Raw genomic sequence first — 17,507 nt, forward strand, 5'->3', positions numbered from 1 at the left:
AATAACTGGGTAGCAAAAGCCTTCTTGGGTTCGAGGGCCAGGGGGCTATGTAGTTTAAAAGTGGTCTCCCCACCGAGAGAGGAACGAGTGCCTACCCCCGGTTTAAACCAAACGGCGCCAGAAGCAAAAGGAGACCAGGGCTCAGAACACTCACAGATATTGAAAAGCTTCAGAAAGTGTGATTTTACAAATTCTACTGTACGTGAAAACCTTGTGGACAAAGTCACCACTTTGATCTTTTCTTCTCAGATACAGTGAACACCGGCCAAACTGTTTTAATTTCCGAATTTATTAAAATGATTAACCTCAATACTGCAAGTGCATGTACAAAATATTTGTAAAAAATGTTTTTAATGAAACATTAAAGAACTTACCTCAAATGCTGAAAAAGTCCTTTTTTCATTCTTTCAGTACAAGGAATACATTGTATCTCAAAAGTATTACAACTCAGCAAAACAATTTAAAACAGTAATTTGAAAAATGATTGAAAATTGAATACTTTACATATATTTCTATGATCATTTCCTAATTCTTACAATGCCAAAATCTTTACCAATCATTGCATAAGCTCTAGCTATAAGTTTTATTGAATGCAACCTCTTCCAAGTGGTCATCAGTGTGTGGATTTCGCCATTCCACACAGTGAAGTTCTACAGCAGAGCTAGACCAGCTCCGAGGCCCCTAACTGTAAAAACGGAAATTAGGTTTCCCTGGAAGGCGCCGGCAGTGGCTGCCGAGCGCTTGTGCACACCAACTCCCGAGGCAGTGACCACCACCTAACGTCACTGCTCGGACCCACGGGAAGGTCAGCCCCCAAAGACGAGGCCTCAATAAAGTTAAACATCATAAATAAATTACTAAAATTAAGCTTAAAAATGGAGAAAAGTGGGAAATGCGGTATTTTGTTACTTTTTCCTTAAGACTGAAATTCCTGAAATGGCTGTTGTTGGTATTCCAAGAAAACAGTTCAAGATTTAGTCTCTGAACCTCTTTGACAGACTCCAAACTACGGTGGGAACAAAAGATGACCCCCTGCTCTCCGGTACCTCCCAGACACAGGGTCTAAGCGTGACCTTCTCAGTGGCCTGAGTCTCCCACTGCCACCCAGAGACACCGGGAGGACTGGGTGAGGTTGTAGACTGCTCCGAGTGCTTTGGGACAGACCTCGCAGGGCTGCCCTACCTCGAGAGGTGAAGAATTCTAGACGGAGCGAGCAAAGGGGGTGTGAGTGGGCGAGGAGGTCAGCCACCTGCCCCCACATTAATACCTGAGGATGAAACTGCACCGTAACAAAACAGGGACGAGACGACAGAAGACTACAGAAGTAATTCCTTGAAGAACAGAAGGAGAAAAAAATTCTAAATTTAAAGAACTTTTATGAATGTTACTGATTTCTACTTGGAACCTACTAGCAATAGTTTTAAGGAACTTAATTTAAATAATGTCCCCAGGAACCTAGAAACTGGTAGGAATCAATAAGTAGTAACAGTAAGCATTGAGGTTTTCTCCACTGGACTTCTCATTACCTGCAGATTCCTTTTAGTATTTAAAGATATGGGCTACTTTTCTAGACACTACACGAATCCCCTAAATTGATTTCACTTAGGAACACTGTATATTTGAAAGTACAGGTACACATTTCCCAGAAATAAAGAGACCCACTGGTGTCAAACACCTGCTACAGATTTATATTCCCAAATTCTTTGTCCAATGATTTGTAAAATAATCCAGAGAAATGGAAGGTTGGTATTGAACATAAAGTAGTAATCAAAATTTTGCTCATTAAGTTACTTAAAATTAATTTCTCTTCTCAAAGTGCTTCAAAAACAAATTAAATGACTCCTCTTTTTGTTTAACTGATAATATAGTCAAAAAAATCTTTGATATTTTCATACATAAACTAACATAAGCCAAGAACTCCCACTGATGCAGTGCTTAAAACTATATATTTATAATTTCCTATTTTATTGGCATGAATATTTCTAAACTTAAAAACCTTCCTGGTAAGTTCTTTTAATTTCTTATGACAAAAATTTCTCACAACACACAAATATTTACAACATATACACTGTTTTCAGTTCTTTACACTGAATTTCAAAGACAAACATTTTTTTATAGGTTACCACAGAACAAAAGCTGTGACTCATGTTTTTATTTCATAAACTATTATAAGTTAAAGTGAATAGAGTTTTTTAATATTCCTTGTAGCATTTTACAAGTGCAACAGAAAACTTGACCCAAATTAAGATAGCTGTAGTTCGATAAATGTTGCTTGTTGTCATCACATTTGTTCACAGCAAATTTTTTGAAAAAATAAGCACCAATCATTCTTGCAAAGAACAATTTTATCTAAAAGGATTGAAAAGTGTTAAATACAAGGTCTTTAATTTACATGACAAGCAATAAATACGCTGTATCGAAACTCATCCTGCACACTGCTACCCTCGTACATATAACGTACTGAATGAAAAGTTAGCTGTCACGCATGTAATTGTACTTTTTTTTTTTTTTTTTAAAGAAACCAATTTCACTCCCACCCGACCGATGGTCTGCTATTTAACCTTAACCAAGGTCACAAACAGTACACCTGGGCCAGCAAACTGTGAAACTGACAAAACTCCAAGGGGGAAACATCTAGCAAATAAATCAATAAGCCAAAGAACATTGCTGGTGATATTAGCATATACTAGAAAACCTTAATATGCTGCTACTATGATTTGTTTTAAATTATTTTTTAGTCATATATTAAAGAGCCAGTTGATGCTCTTAAAGTTAAAAAAAAGAAAACTGTGTAGCCACATTATTGTTTTCAACGTCCTGTGTGGAAAGTTGCTATCACTGTACAATTTTGCTTGAGCCTTTATTTTACAACAGGGCTTTACCTCTAACTCAGAATTGCACATAAGAAGGCTATTTAAAAAGTACAATAAAAATTTGCACAAATCAGACTTTTAAGAAGAGTCAGTACGCTGTACACTTTCTACAGTATTATGGTGATAAGTGAAAAGACAACAGAAGCGCTGCCCCCAAAATGTTTTCAGTTGAGGAGTAATTGACTGGAATTGTTTATTTCTTTAAAGTAGTTATCCCGGGTCAAATTAAGACCAAGAGCTTACTATGCGTTAAGCCTCAAAGACTGATCTTCTCTTCTCCTGGAAGAAATGTCAATATCTATAGAGTCTTTCCCGACTATGAGCCTCAGTCGCTTAGCTGGAGGAAGAGGGATGAAGTCATCTTCAAAGTCATCATCATAATCATCCTCCTCTTCATCTCCCTCCGAAGAGGAGGGATCATCGGTACTTTCCTCCTCATACTGACTGTAGTCATCGACTTCCATGCGGGATTCCAGGAGAGAAAGAGGATCACTACAGCACACCCCATTTTCGTGAAGCCCCTCTGTATACGACCCCCTACTTTCCTCGTCCCGTTTTAGCTGGATTTTTAGTTTTGTAGAACTACTGCCTGATCCTGAGTTAAATCCATTATTAAGCTTTGCTACATAGAGATTATTATCATTTTCATGGTCTTTACTTAACTTGATGCTTATTTTTGAAGAATTCATTCCATCATTCTCTTGGTCATTTGTCTTGCTGCTGCTGTCATGACGCCTACGAAGAGTCAATTTGGGAATCCCAGAGTTATTTTCTAGGATTAACTGTGCATCATACCTAGTGATCCGCCTCTTCTTTTTACTTTTTGCAGTTCGGAAGCTGTCTTTTGTTTTGAAGCTGTCTGATGCGACCACAGAACCACTAACAGGAGAAGGGGGCCAGTCCGTGTAGCTCCCGGGCACGCCCTCCAGGCTGCTGTGCTCGCCCTGGTCAGGGTGGGACCCCACCCCCTCTCGCCCCACGCCAGCTCTGCCAGGGGAATCGCGCACCGCAGCGGACTCCTCTGCTTCTGCCAACTGTCTCACCAGTTTCCCTTGCCGTGACTTCTTTTTTGATGTGCTGCTGTCACTCTTAGGACACTTGGCCTCCCCCTCCTGTGCAGCTTCATGAGCCAGTTCTTCTTCCTGCACTGCAGGGGCTGGTTGCTCGCCACTGTCTGGGCAAGGTTCCGTCAAGCTGCTTTTGTAGCCATCCAACGTATTTGGTTCAAGCTTGATGTCGGAGGTCTCCTTCAAATTCACCCTCGTCCTCACGGACCGCCTGGTTGTGTAGGCGCTGGGGGCGCCCTCCACGTGCGCAGGGGCGCCTCGCCCGGAGTTCTGCTTGTGCCCTCTCGCGGCGTGTCTAGTTAAGCACCCACTGGCCACCGCGGCTGGGACTGGTCCCTCTGGCTCCTTATCTTTTTTAATGGGCAAGTTTTTGTACAGAACTACTTTAGGCTCTTTAAGTACTAAGTTTCCCATTTCGAGTTTTCCCGAAGCACTCTTCTGCTCCAGCCGTTTGCAATGATTTCTTAATTTTATCTTTGAAAGTAAAGGCTTTGCAGGTTTTTTCAGTTTCTTTGGTACCCTGGAATTATTCATAGGAGTTAGCTTAGATGAGGTAGAGTTGGAAGAAGCTGGAATTCTTGACATGGACTGCCTTGTTAATGCTCTGCTCTTGCTGTTCTTCTTCATACCAACTGAAGATTTTCGGTTAGAAGCTGCAAAGTTTAAAAAAAAAAAAAAAAAGGATGAAAAACAGTCTTGGTAACACGGTAACATTCAACAAAACAATGCCAACACCCAGACGATTAGCTATGAAATGTTTAGATTATACAAAAAACGTGGTAGACAGACCCCAGTTGCGTTTCTGCCAGCACACAAGCACTTCCTACAGTTTTCCTTTATATTCTCTTTCTAATTTCTGCCTCTAATTTAAGAAGCATCTATGCACTTTCCAGGTAAGTAATTTTAGGGTTAAAGAGCTCTTAGCACAGCGACCTGGATTTCACTCTAAGTGTCCTTAATCTATCACGACACTGGTCCAAACTGAATATTTCTTTTCCTGATTTAGTCTTCTACCACATAAAATATTTGAAGTAAAGCTAAGTAAAAATATTCTTCTTTCACAAATTCTTCTTAAAATCATCATTTAAAATGTTTCTAAAATCCATTATTCATTAACTAAAGTATATTACTTGACTAGTAATCCAGAACAGCAACAGATGACTAAAGGGCTCTGAGACAAATTCTACCACGATGTTTTCAAATAAGAAAAAGAGATCCTAAGAACCATATATTGTTACTCCCACTAGACATTTATCCCAAAATACTGCACCGTCTAAGCTGTTCCCTTCAATGCTGTGAGGACCAGCAGAGACTTTGAAGGCTGTGGAACTTACTTGGCCCCATCCCTCCGTTGACTGCCCGCTGCCGACAATCAAACCGAAAGAGGGAAGAAGCGCACTGCTAGAGTTACACTCTCGGGACAAGGGGGGCCCAACTTCCTTACTCTGGACAAGGATACAAAAAGGCTGTGACAATCCTACTGGGGATGACAACCTGACAACATGACAGTTGAACGGCTTCTCAAAAGGCTTATATGTGACTCAAGTGTAAGGTGGCCCTGTGGTGAGCCTCTGACCTTGCCACTGACTTTCCTTTCCGCCATCTTTGTTTTTCTCTACGTTTACATTTTGGATTTATATTCATAGTGTTTTACGTGAGTCAATTTCTCGATTAATTAGTCTGCTCCCCATCCCCCACTTGAAAAGCTCTTCCCATCAAAATACCCCTTTAAATCATTCACTAGGGAAGTTGAGATGACCAAACGAATCGTCACCACCTTCTCACCAGAAAACAGAGGGAATAAAAACCAGTGAACGTGGGTAAGCCCAGCACACTGCCCGACAAGACTGTTGCTTACTACACGCCTGAGGGTCGCCAGGGTGACTGCTGTTCCTTCTGCATGGCTGAGCAAGTTAGGTCACCATTCGTTAGTTTTTATTGAGAGAGAGGAGCAAGAATGCATAACAGCATTCCAAAAACATCAAAGCGCCAAGAACAGAAGTCTGTGCGCTCACAGACTGGCTTTGGGATCTCCAAACTGGCTCACGAATGGCTTTGGGATCTCCAAACCAGCAGAATTCCCAGGAATGAGATCCACTGATTGAACCAAGAACACGCTTATCTGTGTGGGCTGCTACCAGGGAAGCAACTTTTTTTTAGAATAGTAGTAGCAGTAAAGTTTGGGTGCCACTCAATTTGAGAACAACCGACATATTATGAACTGAATTATACAAAACTTACCAGAAATAATTTTTTAAATATAAGGATATTTAGGGACTGCTTTTGCTAAAGGATTTCTTTGTGCTTACAAGGCTTCCTACAAGGTGAGAGTAGATGTGCTTATGATGTAAACACACCAGTGCTGGTGCTTGCCTTTCTCAAATGTGGCTATGGTGAGACTTTGCTGTCTATGGCTCTTCAAGGACCATTCTATGACCAAGGTCAGCGGTTCTCATTTCATACCTGCAACCACCCCTCCACAATCATCACTTATACCGTGTATCCTCGACTGCAATCCCCCTGCAATTTGGATCCAACCCGTCCTCCTAAACAGCGCCTTTGCCAGTCTGCCTCACAGTCTCCTTGTCATGAAATCCAGCGGACCCTTTCAGCCCATACCGTTTTTTTCCTTCTCTGCAGAATGTGACGCTGCTAACCATTATTCTTCCTGAAACCCCTCTCTCCTTGGCTGCTCGCGAGAGCACACTCTCCTGGCCTTCCCTCCGTGTCCCGGGCACTCTTCCTCCATCTGCCCGGTGGACCGCACTCCTCAGGTCTCTGCTGTCCTAGGCCCCTTGGAAACTCTACTCAGCCTCCAGGCGATAAGCAGCCACTCCTCCACGGCTATCACCATCGATATGCTGGCAGTTCCCAAACCACGGTCTCTAGCCTGATTCTCGCCTTAATTACAGATCCGCATCACCGAAGGTCCACTGGGACCTTGATTGCCCGCTAAGATTGTCTCATGAGCCCCTCACAAGTCAACATGCCCAAAGGGAACTCACCACCAAGCCTAAGTTCTCCACCTCGGTCAATGACACCACCACCCAGCCAGCTGCCCAAGCAGACACTGGGAGGTCATCCTTGACGCCTGCTTTCGCTAACTCTCACCAACCAGCCACCATTCCTGTGGAGTCCACTCCTGCAGTGTCGCTGGAATCCCCTCCTTCTCTCCATTCCTGATGCCACCATTTCCTGCCTTGACTCTGGCACTAGCTCCCGCCTTTCCTTGCCTCCCTACTGCTTCCCCGACATTCCATCCCCCACCACGCAGCCCAGATGATTCTCCTAGTACGCCACGTCACTTCTGGGCTTTAAACCTGCCAATAACCTAATACCTAAGAATAAAGTCCAAAATTTGAAATTATGCTCACATCCCTCCTTCCCACCTTCTACTCCAGCCTTGGTGAACTTTAGTGATGCAAATCCTACACTCGTGCCCACACCTTCATTTGTGACGTTCCCTCTGCTTTGAGCACGTTTCACTTGGCCAACTTCTCCTCCCCTTTTAAGACTCAGCTCAGCAAACACTTCTCTCAGGAAGCCTTTCATGACTCTACACATGACAGGTTACCCTTCCTATGACTCTTCATGGCACCTGAGATTCTCCTCACTCGGGCACTGACTTTTAATCATTGGATGAATCTCACTTATGGTGATTTTGAATCTGGGCTCTCCCCCTTCCACCCCTCCTTCCGAGAGGTTCATTGTTAGCTGACTGCCGTGAACCACTGACAAAGCACTTCAGTGTGTGTTTTAAAGAGCACAAGAGACATTGAATTTGATGCTACGTATTATTTCAATAGAGAGACTTCACTTACATATTTATGTATTTATCAATGTATTCTCATTTTGTTTGAAAAGCATTATCTCAACAAAAGCCCAGCTAAAAGGCGTGCTCAAGCCAAACGACAGAAAAGGCACAGTCCGGCTGGGTAAGAGAAATGTGAGCAACGTGACTAAGCACCCAGGGCTCTTCACTGTGCCACGAAGGCGCTGCTACGCTATCGCGGGGGGATGGGGGTGAGTGCCAGCAACAGTAGGCTGAGGGAGAGATGGTGGTCACAATGGCAAACTAAGAAAAGTCTATCAAGAGACTGAGGATCCTGACACAGTGGAGGGAAGGCACGGCCACGGCTCCCCTGGCTTTGGCACTAACACACCATGTGTGGCCCTCTTCCCTCATGGCTGGGACAAATCCCAAATGCATAAACCTAGACAGTAATTTCAGGTGAAGATACACATTCTTAGCAATTAGTATATACTAGGTACAGTGCCAAATGGCCAAATTAGTATGATCTCAATCATAATAAGCATTCTTTGAAGTAAGAGCTATTACACTAAGTGAAAACCAAGTTCAGGTGGGCTAGCGGGCCTAAGAGCGTCCATCCGGTCAGCGGCAGAGATGGGACTTGCACTGAGGTCTGTGGCTCCAGATCTCAAGCTTTTCACCACACCGTCACACGGCCTCTAAGGGACGCCACAGAGCCATTACGGGGCCGGTCCCAACTCCTGCGAAAGGACCCATCGCGGTTCCCTCAGGGTGTCCTCAAAATCACAAGGCAGCTCTGTGTGGGCATCGAGAATGACAGCCAGACACAGGAGCAGCAAAACGACATCAAAGCTTCCAGAACGCTCGGGCTGCGCCCATGCTCCGCACTGGACAAGCCCCAGAAACGCACATGGTGGAGCCAAGGGAACACGAGGGCCACACACAGCTTGGCATGTTCCGAACATGAGGATCCAAAAAACCCTCAATGGGATTTTAAAGACTTCAGTTCAAGGAGTTTGTCAGGCACAAGAAGCAGGCTCCACCTCATGCAACCAACACAGGAATGAACGGCTGGAAGAGGGTGTTGGAAAGGGTTCTGCAGCAGCTTGCAGGCTCAGCAGAAAAGTGTTCAGACCAACCAGTGATGTCTGTGGCGGGCGAGACAGTGACAGGTGGTGGCCCAGCCCACTGTCTCCAGGACAGGCGCTCCTTGGTCCAGCTGAGTGAACCTATTCCACAGGTGGCAGTCCTCTGGGACTTGCACCAACTCGTGGCATTTTCAGTGACTCACGTCCAGGACGCAGCACTATGGGGGTGGCCTAGCCACTGAGGCACAAGAGGCCTAAAAAACCCGACTCTTCCAGTAATGGCATTATAATTCAGGTCTGTGGACTGAATCTGTGAAAATGGATTGCTTGTCTCCTCTCTGGATGCTAAAGCAAACAGTCAAGTTGTGGTTCTTGAGACACCTTCCAAAAAAGGACCTGCATGGAAGGAAGAAATAATTTTTTCTTCCAACTAGGCAGAAACGTTTCTTTAAAAAGAACAAACACGCTGTTCAAAGAAAGCAGTTCCTCTCTAGCTGTCAGCTGCTAAATTCTAACCAAACTGCAGGATAAGATGGGTACTCGGAACCTATACACAAGGTGTATGCCCACGCCCCTTGGGAGAAAGGCTTGGGAACCTCTGGCCTTGCACCCACTGCAGTCTCAAAGTCTTTTCTTTCAAACAGGTAGAAGGGTTTGGTCAAGACACAAACAGCAAAAGAAATACAGCCTAAAAGAACGCATGTAAGAGCCCGAGAAAACACTGCTATGAACATACTTAGTGCACAATGTTCTCAGAGACCACTGGAGTAAACCTCGAGCTCCTTCAGAGCCCTGAGCCACGTCTAGCAACTGTCACATGACCCTCAAAGCTACTTATGCCAACCCTTGAATTACTCAAGACAATCATTCTGCAGAAAAGTAATCTGAATAAAAGCAGCACCCTAACATAAGCAGTCACGGTAAAGTGCTGTATTTCTACTCTGTGATGCTGAGACTACAGCACAGAGGGATCACCTGTTCCCTCCAGCCTTTAGGAAGTGGCACGCACAGCCTGCTCTGCACAGTGACCGTGTACTCGTCCCATCCTGGAGCGCAGGCGAAAACTCCCCAAGGGAGGGGCCCAAGTCTCATACACTTTTCTATCTCTTTCTAACAACTAGCAGGCTTTGAACATGTATTTGGTTTATTAATAAATATCCCATAGATGGTCACATAATAGAACACTCAACACCTTCCAAAAATTTTTCCTGTTTTGATTTTTTAAACTAAGTGGTGTACTGAGTTCAGTATCTACATATCAGTATATGGTTAACGCATAAGAACACAAAACACCCGCACGAATGTCACAGAGCCATGTGGACAGTGTCGTGGCCATCTCCACATGTGGCTGGCAGCACACTCCTAAGTGTTTTTATGTAGACATTTATAAAATGGGATTCACAAGTCGCCAGTTTCACCAAGGAACCAGACTCAGAAAACAAAATGTTGATTATGCTGCGTTTATTATTAAAACCAACAATCAACAGTGAATGACGAACTAACTGCTCTTCTTTGTTGACTTTGGACGTTAAGGACTGGAATAGGAATGCAGTATCGCTTTTCCACGGCAGAGGTTACCCCTGGCCTCTGACTCCCAGCAGTAGGTAGAGTCAGGATTCACGGCAGTGACATTCACCATCACGGGAGACACCTTCCCTTTTCTTTGGGATTTTCTGTAGTGGAGAGGAGTACCCAGAGTTGGGCTGAAAACATCTGAAGACAGGGAGAAGAGCCTAAAATAATCAGACCTCAGACGGTACTTACTGCTAAGAAGTATGTATGGACATTTATAGTGCCAAAACAGGCATACTTTGGGGACTATCAAGTTAAAACTTTTAACTTTATTCCTATCAGAGACAAGTCAGACTAAGGAGCCTACTGCTTTAGCGGCAACTAGAGAAAACTGGTGTTACCCGGATGAAAAACAGTAGCAATCAGGATGGTTCCAGGACTTCAAGGCTCCACAAACGTGATGTGTTTTCTTGTGCTCACTTAGGATTTCTTCTCTTTCTTTTCTCTTTATTCTTCATTCTCTTTTTCCAGTTTCCATCAGGTCTTGCCCCCCCCACACAACTGGTATCTTAAAGCTTGTTTCTTTCTCCTTTTCATCTCTCTTGCTACTTTTGGTCGAGTGGCTATTACAACACGTCATAGTATAATGACATTCAAACTGCTCCTCTATCACAATTCTGAGTCTGGTAACTGGTGGTTTGGTGAATTGGGTCAGTTCATTTTGAAAACGGCAAGCAAGCAGTAAAAGGGTGGAAGCCTTGAGGCCAGAAGCTATGAATTCCCCAAGTCCATCATTCATCCTAACAGACTGGCCAGGCGCAGAACACGTATGTGCCTGTGTGACGCCACCCCGTCCTCTGTCTTTTTGCGGACCTAACAATATCATTACAGAGAAACTAACACCTTGAAAAGCTTTCTGTCAAACATATGATGACCCTGGAACACACGATGGAGAATTTAATATCCAGTTACCCAGTATTCAAGAAAAGCAGACAATTCAGTACCATATTAAATCTGGAGGCATGATACAGACTGCTTTTGTGCTCGAATCACTTCTAGAGCCTTGCAGTGCTGGTGAACTGCATGAATCCCAGAGTTTCTCTCAATGTTTAAAAGATCAAAACTATTAGAGCATGCTTTAGAAAGCAAACTATGTGAAAATACTTACAAAAAAAAAAAAAAAAGATATGCTTATCAAATCTCCCTTACTTACTTGCATTGTTTTTTTCCTGAGTGGTATCTGCATCAGTGTTAGAGCTGACAGATTGACTGTCTGAATTTTTGCTGCTGTCACCTAACTTTTTAAGCCTATTTAAACGTTTATCTGTTTCTCTGAGTCCATATTTGCTATTGATAACAGGAGCAGGCGCAGGCAGTCCCACTCTGGATTTAAAAGCACCAGTTCCCCGTCTGAAAGAGAAACAGCACAGGTTACACAAACAGCATTCTCACTGACGTAAGCCTGGTTGCTGAGCGCGCTTGGCCACATCAGATCAGCAGGTGTGATGAACTGACGAGGCCCTAATCGCCACTGGAAAGCCACTAAGCCTAGGACTCTCAAAATACATACATATATAAAATTAATGCAAAAAAGCCCCAGACTTAAAACAATTTGTTATGACTACTGTCAATCAATTGTTAATTGCCCATGAGAAGCTATTGGTTGGACCCTGTAGAATTTCAAGTGTAGGTAAAAATAAATAAATAAAATTTCAATTTCAAAACCGACTGGTACAATGATTAGGTCTAAACTGTAACTGAAATAACCCACCTGTTAATTATACCCCAGCTTTGTTCTGCATAATTTAACACTACGTTACTGAATATTGAGAATTACGGAATTAAAAGAGGAACCAGAGAATTTCCATAAATTAAGTCATTACTTAGAAGCTAATGTTAGATACAAACAAATACTAACTGAAATTCTGTATAAGAAGGCTAGGCTATCTTAGTGAAAATCTCACTTCTGGAATAATGAAAACTGTTAAATTCCTCCTTTAAAGTTACTGAATGAACATAATTAACAAAATGTTACTAAATAAAGGACATGAAAAGACTTGCTTTTACCACTGGCTAAGAATGATTTGTAACCTGCTTTAATTATATTATATTTATATAAATTCTAATGAAGTGGGTGCTTAATAAGAAGTCCTCCTAAACTTCCTTAATGAACCTAGCTTTGCAAATCTTTGCTTTATTCAGTGTTATAAAGGTAAATTTCTACTCGCTCTGCTCAAAAGAATAAATAAAATATAAATTAATGAGGTTAAAAAAATTAAGCACTACATATTGCATTTAAAAAATGATAAATCTCTTTGGCCAAAACTGCCTTCACTGACTTGCCTTTCACTGGCCTTAGCTTGTTAAAGAAAAGCCATATAATAACAGCTTCTGAACTTGAGGCAAAATTGTGAACACTTCCCATTATGAAAGCAATACTGCCCTCCAAAAGATCCCATGTGATTTATTTCTTTCAGGATTTAGATGAGGAGAAAATAACTTTTCTCCTTCAAGGAATCTGAGTATTTCACCTTTTGCTAAGGGAGAACAAAAATTTTATTTTCTCTCTCTCCCTCTTAAACCTCTTAACGCTAGGCAGGAGCACAGACCTAGTCTGAATGCAGAGACTATGTTTGGTGACTAAGGTGAGCATTCTTGCCTTCTTCGCCTTCCTAGAATGGATTTGGAATTCTACTTTTATTAATGCTTTTGTAAAAACAACAAACATATTGTGGGACTGCCTCAATTCTTTTTTCAAAAGGTGCATTAGAAATCACTGTAAAAGCCTCTAGGTAGGTAATCTTCACCACGGCAGGCCAACAATTACACTCCACTCCACCATAAAGTATATTCAGAAAGTAAATGCGTAAATCCTAAAGGCTGTTTCATCTCAGGTGGGTTAATGAATTAATAAATTTTTTTCAGATATTCTGTGCCTTTTTACCATAACTTGTAACATTTCTGGAAAGATGGGCCATACTTAAATACAAAATAAATGATCATGGTGGAATTATCTGGAAATTTTTTTTTTTAAAGTAAAACTCTCCCATTCATCTGTTTCTCTACTTCCTTTACTTCTTTTTAACTTATGACAGTAACACATGCTTGTGTTTGCTGCAACAGGTGAGACAATCTTAGGCTCTGTCTCCATAAAGAGGAAGTCAATAGTGCTCCCCAGCCAGCCTCCATCCCCAGAGCCCCCCACCCCTCCCAGCGCCAGTGCTAACCATCTGCCAGCACCTCATCTTCTGCTCCTTTGCCATGAGCTACACACCTATTCACATTGTTGTTTCTTCCTAAGCAAACAAAACCCAAAGAGGATAATACCATACATCTTACTCAGCAACCAGCTTGCTTTCTTTTTTTTCCCCCAGCTTCCTTATTACGTCATGCACAAGTAAATCCGAACTGAACATGTTTTGAAAGTTGTACCTTTTACACAGACTAAACATTCCATAATCTATTCAAGCACTACTGGTGATTACTGAAACTTGTAGGTTTTTGGTTTTTGCTTGCCACCATGAACGCTGCTGCTACCTTGCTTTGAAACCAAATCCTTACTGACTAATGCTCCTACTTCCATAGGATAGATTCTTCCATATGGAACTGACTGCCAGACAAAAGGGTGTGATGATTTTGAACAAATATTGCCAGATTACTTTCCCAAAAGGTTACAGCAATTTACAGCCCTAGTGACATTGTGTAAGTGCCTGTTTCTCCACATCCTCACAGCACAGAGTATACTTCTAAATTTTGCCAATTTGATAGTGAAAACAGATACCTAGTTATTGTTTTCCCTGTTTATGGCCATCATTTTCTGTGTAGCATCTTCCCTACCTCTCTTTTCTCTAGTGGAAGTCTGTCTTTTTTTTTAATGAGCTTATAGGAGCTTTTTGCCCTTGGGATATTAACTCTGCCGTATATGTACATTTTTCCCCCTTCAGTTTGTCATTAATCTGACTTTTGCTTTCAGCTATTCAAAAATTTTCATATTCACCATTTCTTGTCTTAACTTCTTTCAGAAGATTTCTACTACCCCAAGGGTAGACGTATACATTCTCCTAATTTTTTTTCTAATCATCTTACATTACATTTTTAAATTTAAAATTTTAATCCATCTGGAATTTATCTTGTATATGGTGTGAGATGGGAGTTGAGCTTGGTTTTCTTCCAGGCGCACAATGAATTATGTCACTATCATTTATTAAAGAAATCATCGTTTCCCCATACGTGGTATTAAGACTTCATACACACTCGGCTCTATTTCAAGAGTCTGCTCATGTCCTCTTGTTTGTCCACATCAGCCAGTATCATCAAGTTTTGATCACAATTGTTTCACAGTAAATTTTTAATACCTGTTAAGGCCAACTGCCCCTAACTATACTTTAGAAATTTTTTCTTGGCTATCATCAGACATACTTTCATATAAGCTTTAAAACAATTTGGTCCTTCCTATTCTTCGGTCCCTCATTAGATTTCATTTCTCAAATTTTCTAGAGTGAAATTTGCAGTACTTACTTATGAAAGTATTACAATTACTATTTTGTTAGGATGGTTATTTCCCAGAAGCGCACATCAAATGTATCCTGGACACTGTACCCACGACGTCAGCGCCTCTGTAAACCCTCTGTCCAGTCTCCTTCCTTCACTGGGCCACCTCTTTTCACCCTTCAGCAACTAGCACACTGTGCGTGCGTCCCTTTCATGGCACTGCCCTCACGGCTGGCGCTGTGCTAGTCTTGTTTACCGTGCCTGCATGAGGCCTAACATAGAGTAACTAACTATTCAGTTACTATATGATGAATAATTGAATGAGTTCCTTTGGTCTCATCCTCTTGCCTAATTTCTGGAAAGGCAGAAACAGTCTGGTGTTCCTGAGAATTTCAAGAATATTCCCCGCCAACCTTTAAATCAAACTCCCCAAATAGTCTGACAATAGCTGAGCCTACGGCTCTGTATGAGGTCTTTCCATGTAAAAAGGATTTGCACATGTTTCCATTTATTCCTCACACTAACCCTGTGGAGTAGGCAGGATAGCCCTTCCGACCAGTGAGAAACAGTCTCCTGGAAGAGAACTAATCGGCCCAAGGAACGTGATGACACATGGGGTTCTAAACTAGGCAAAGAGCTGTTTCAGGGGTGGTTTGGAATCCTGTGTATGTGGTCACATTTTTCAGGACAGCCTCCAAAAGCATATTTAGCATATTACTTACTCCATTCATTCATTCACCAAATGTTTATCAAGCACCTACTATATGTCAGGTACTGTTCTGCACACTGGGAGTACAGCAGTAAATGAAAAAGATAAAAATCTCTGCCTTCGTGGAACTTGCATTCTAATGGGAGAATAACCAGAAACCACAAAATAAGTTTATAGCTAACATCTGAATATCAACTGTGTGCTGCTTTACATACTTTTCGTGAGATAAATTTAATCCTCACAGCAACCCTATGAGATAGTTTCTAACGTTATCCCCATTTTACAGATGGGGTAATTAAGGCACAAAAGCAGCTAAGTTGCCCGAGATCACACAGCTAATGAAATGCAGAGTCACAGGATTCCAACTTAGGGAGTCTGACGCCAGATCTCATGCACATCACCGTTATACTATGTTATCTCTTTAAGATGGTTTTAAAGCATTATTCAACTGTAATTAAACTACTTCATGGATTAAAGGGTCTTTTTGTGGACTGGTCTAAGACTTAACCAATGTTTGAACCTTTTTTATTTTTTTTTTTGAACCATTTTTTTAATTTAGAAAAAGATAAGTTTTATCCCCCTGCGTTCCCACTCCCTCCTTGCAAAAGGGGCAAAAATGCAGCAGCATCAGGAATAGGTTTTCTGCCCTCCCTTCATGGCAAAGATCCCAGAGCTGGGAGAGAAACAGCTGGGGTTGTACCACGACTCCATGCCTCTGCTCTCTCACAACACAGGGGAAACCGCTGGCTTCCCTGAAGGGAAACGTGGGCTCTGGGGAGTCAGCATTTCTCCGGAGGCCGGCTGGCTGGTGGAGAAGTAGTACCACCGCCTATCTTTGCTTCCATGCGTAAAAGGCTCTGAGGTCAGGCTGACTTGGACTTCTGCACCTGCAGTGTGGCCACACTACCAGCTCTCTCCCAGGACAGCTGTGAGGACTGAATGAGTCAGGGTGAGTAAAGCACCCAGTACAGCACGTAAAATGGGCTCAACAAATCCAGATGTGCTCATCTGAAGAAGAATATATACATATATACACGTATAACCGAATCGCTGTGCTGTACACCTGAAACTAACAGGATCTTGTAAATCAACTATACTTCAATTAAAAAAACAAGAACAATAACCAAAAAACCAAATCCAGGCGTGCTCCCTGTGTGGCCTATGCCAGCATGGGGGCCTTCCTGCAGCACTGGCCCGGACAAGCTTGTGAAGCTGCCTCTGAGCTCAGACACGCAGAAGTCGCCACAAGGAGACGAGCAGTGTGGACAAGGAGTCCTGCTAAGTCAGATTTGGGGGATTTCTACAAGGACTCCAGAATCTTGATGGGTCACAAAAAGAAGCTCTTCACCAAGTAACTGAACTTAGAAATTATTAAGAGCACGTGCATCAAAACATAACAATTCCAGAAGACACAGCTTGGTAGTACCCAAGACAACCTCAGGGTTTTTACATGATTAGCAGTGGTGAACTTCATTGGCCATTTTCGGAGCAACCCCACCCTGGCACCGTGTGTGTGTGTGCATGTGCGTGTGTGTGTGTGTGTAAGGTATTTCCCATTCTCTCTTTAAGCATATTTGCATTCTGATTCACTCATAATGATAACTGCTGGTAATGATTTTAACATTTTAAAGGGCCAGGTGCTGGGGCCCCTAAATAGTTCTGTACTCTTTGGTTTTGCTTATGCATGCTGTACTGGGTACAATGCTGTAGAACTTAAAAGACTATCCCTTATCATTGAAAGGATGAGAAGATAACATGAGTTCATGCTCATAATCATCAGGTGGTTAAAAGAATGTAAGAGCCGAATATCTTACTTAATACTTTACCTTTCACAAGTGTAACACTCGCAGAACTCATTATTTTCTCCAAAAAACCCATCTCCATAATAACAAGAAATTTCTTCTCCAGGTTCAATATCTCTTAGGGCCTTCACACATGCTGTATCTCGACCAGTTGACACAAACTGAAATAAAATCAACTCATTAAGAAACTCAT

General features: G+C 42.3%; 1 protein-coding gene across 5 annotated transcripts in view; it reads right to left on the reverse strand.

Annotated features, from left to right (window-relative positions):
* Positions 1–329: 329 nt before the first annotated feature.
* KMT5B (lysine methyltransferase 5B) overlaps positions 330–17,507 on the reverse strand; it is a 52,851-nt gene continuing 35,673 nt past the window's right edge. For 4 of the 5 annotated variants that reach the window (XM_059932207.1, XM_059932204.1, XM_059932206.1 and 1 more), the window contains 3 exons: positions 17,339–17,475; positions 11,526–11,722; positions 330–4,593 (listed from right to left, as the gene is read on the reverse strand). In XM_059932207.1, coding sequence (XP_059788190.1) covers positions 3,116–4,593; positions 11,526–11,722; positions 17,339–17,475 — 1,812 coding nt within the window. In that variant the 3' untranslated portion in view covers positions 330–3,115. Of the gene's footprint in view, positions 4,594–10,244; positions 10,474–11,525; positions 11,723–17,338; positions 17,476–17,507 lie in introns of those variants that run through there. The other variant, XM_059932209.1, reaches the window with a different exon arrangement.

This window comes from Balaenoptera ricei, chromosome 8 (genome assembly GCF_028023285.1).
Source record: "Balaenoptera ricei isolate mBalRic1 chromosome 8, mBalRic1.hap2, whole genome shotgun sequence".
NCBI lineage: Eukaryota > Metazoa > Chordata > Mammalia > Artiodactyla > Balaenopteridae > Balaenoptera > Balaenoptera ricei.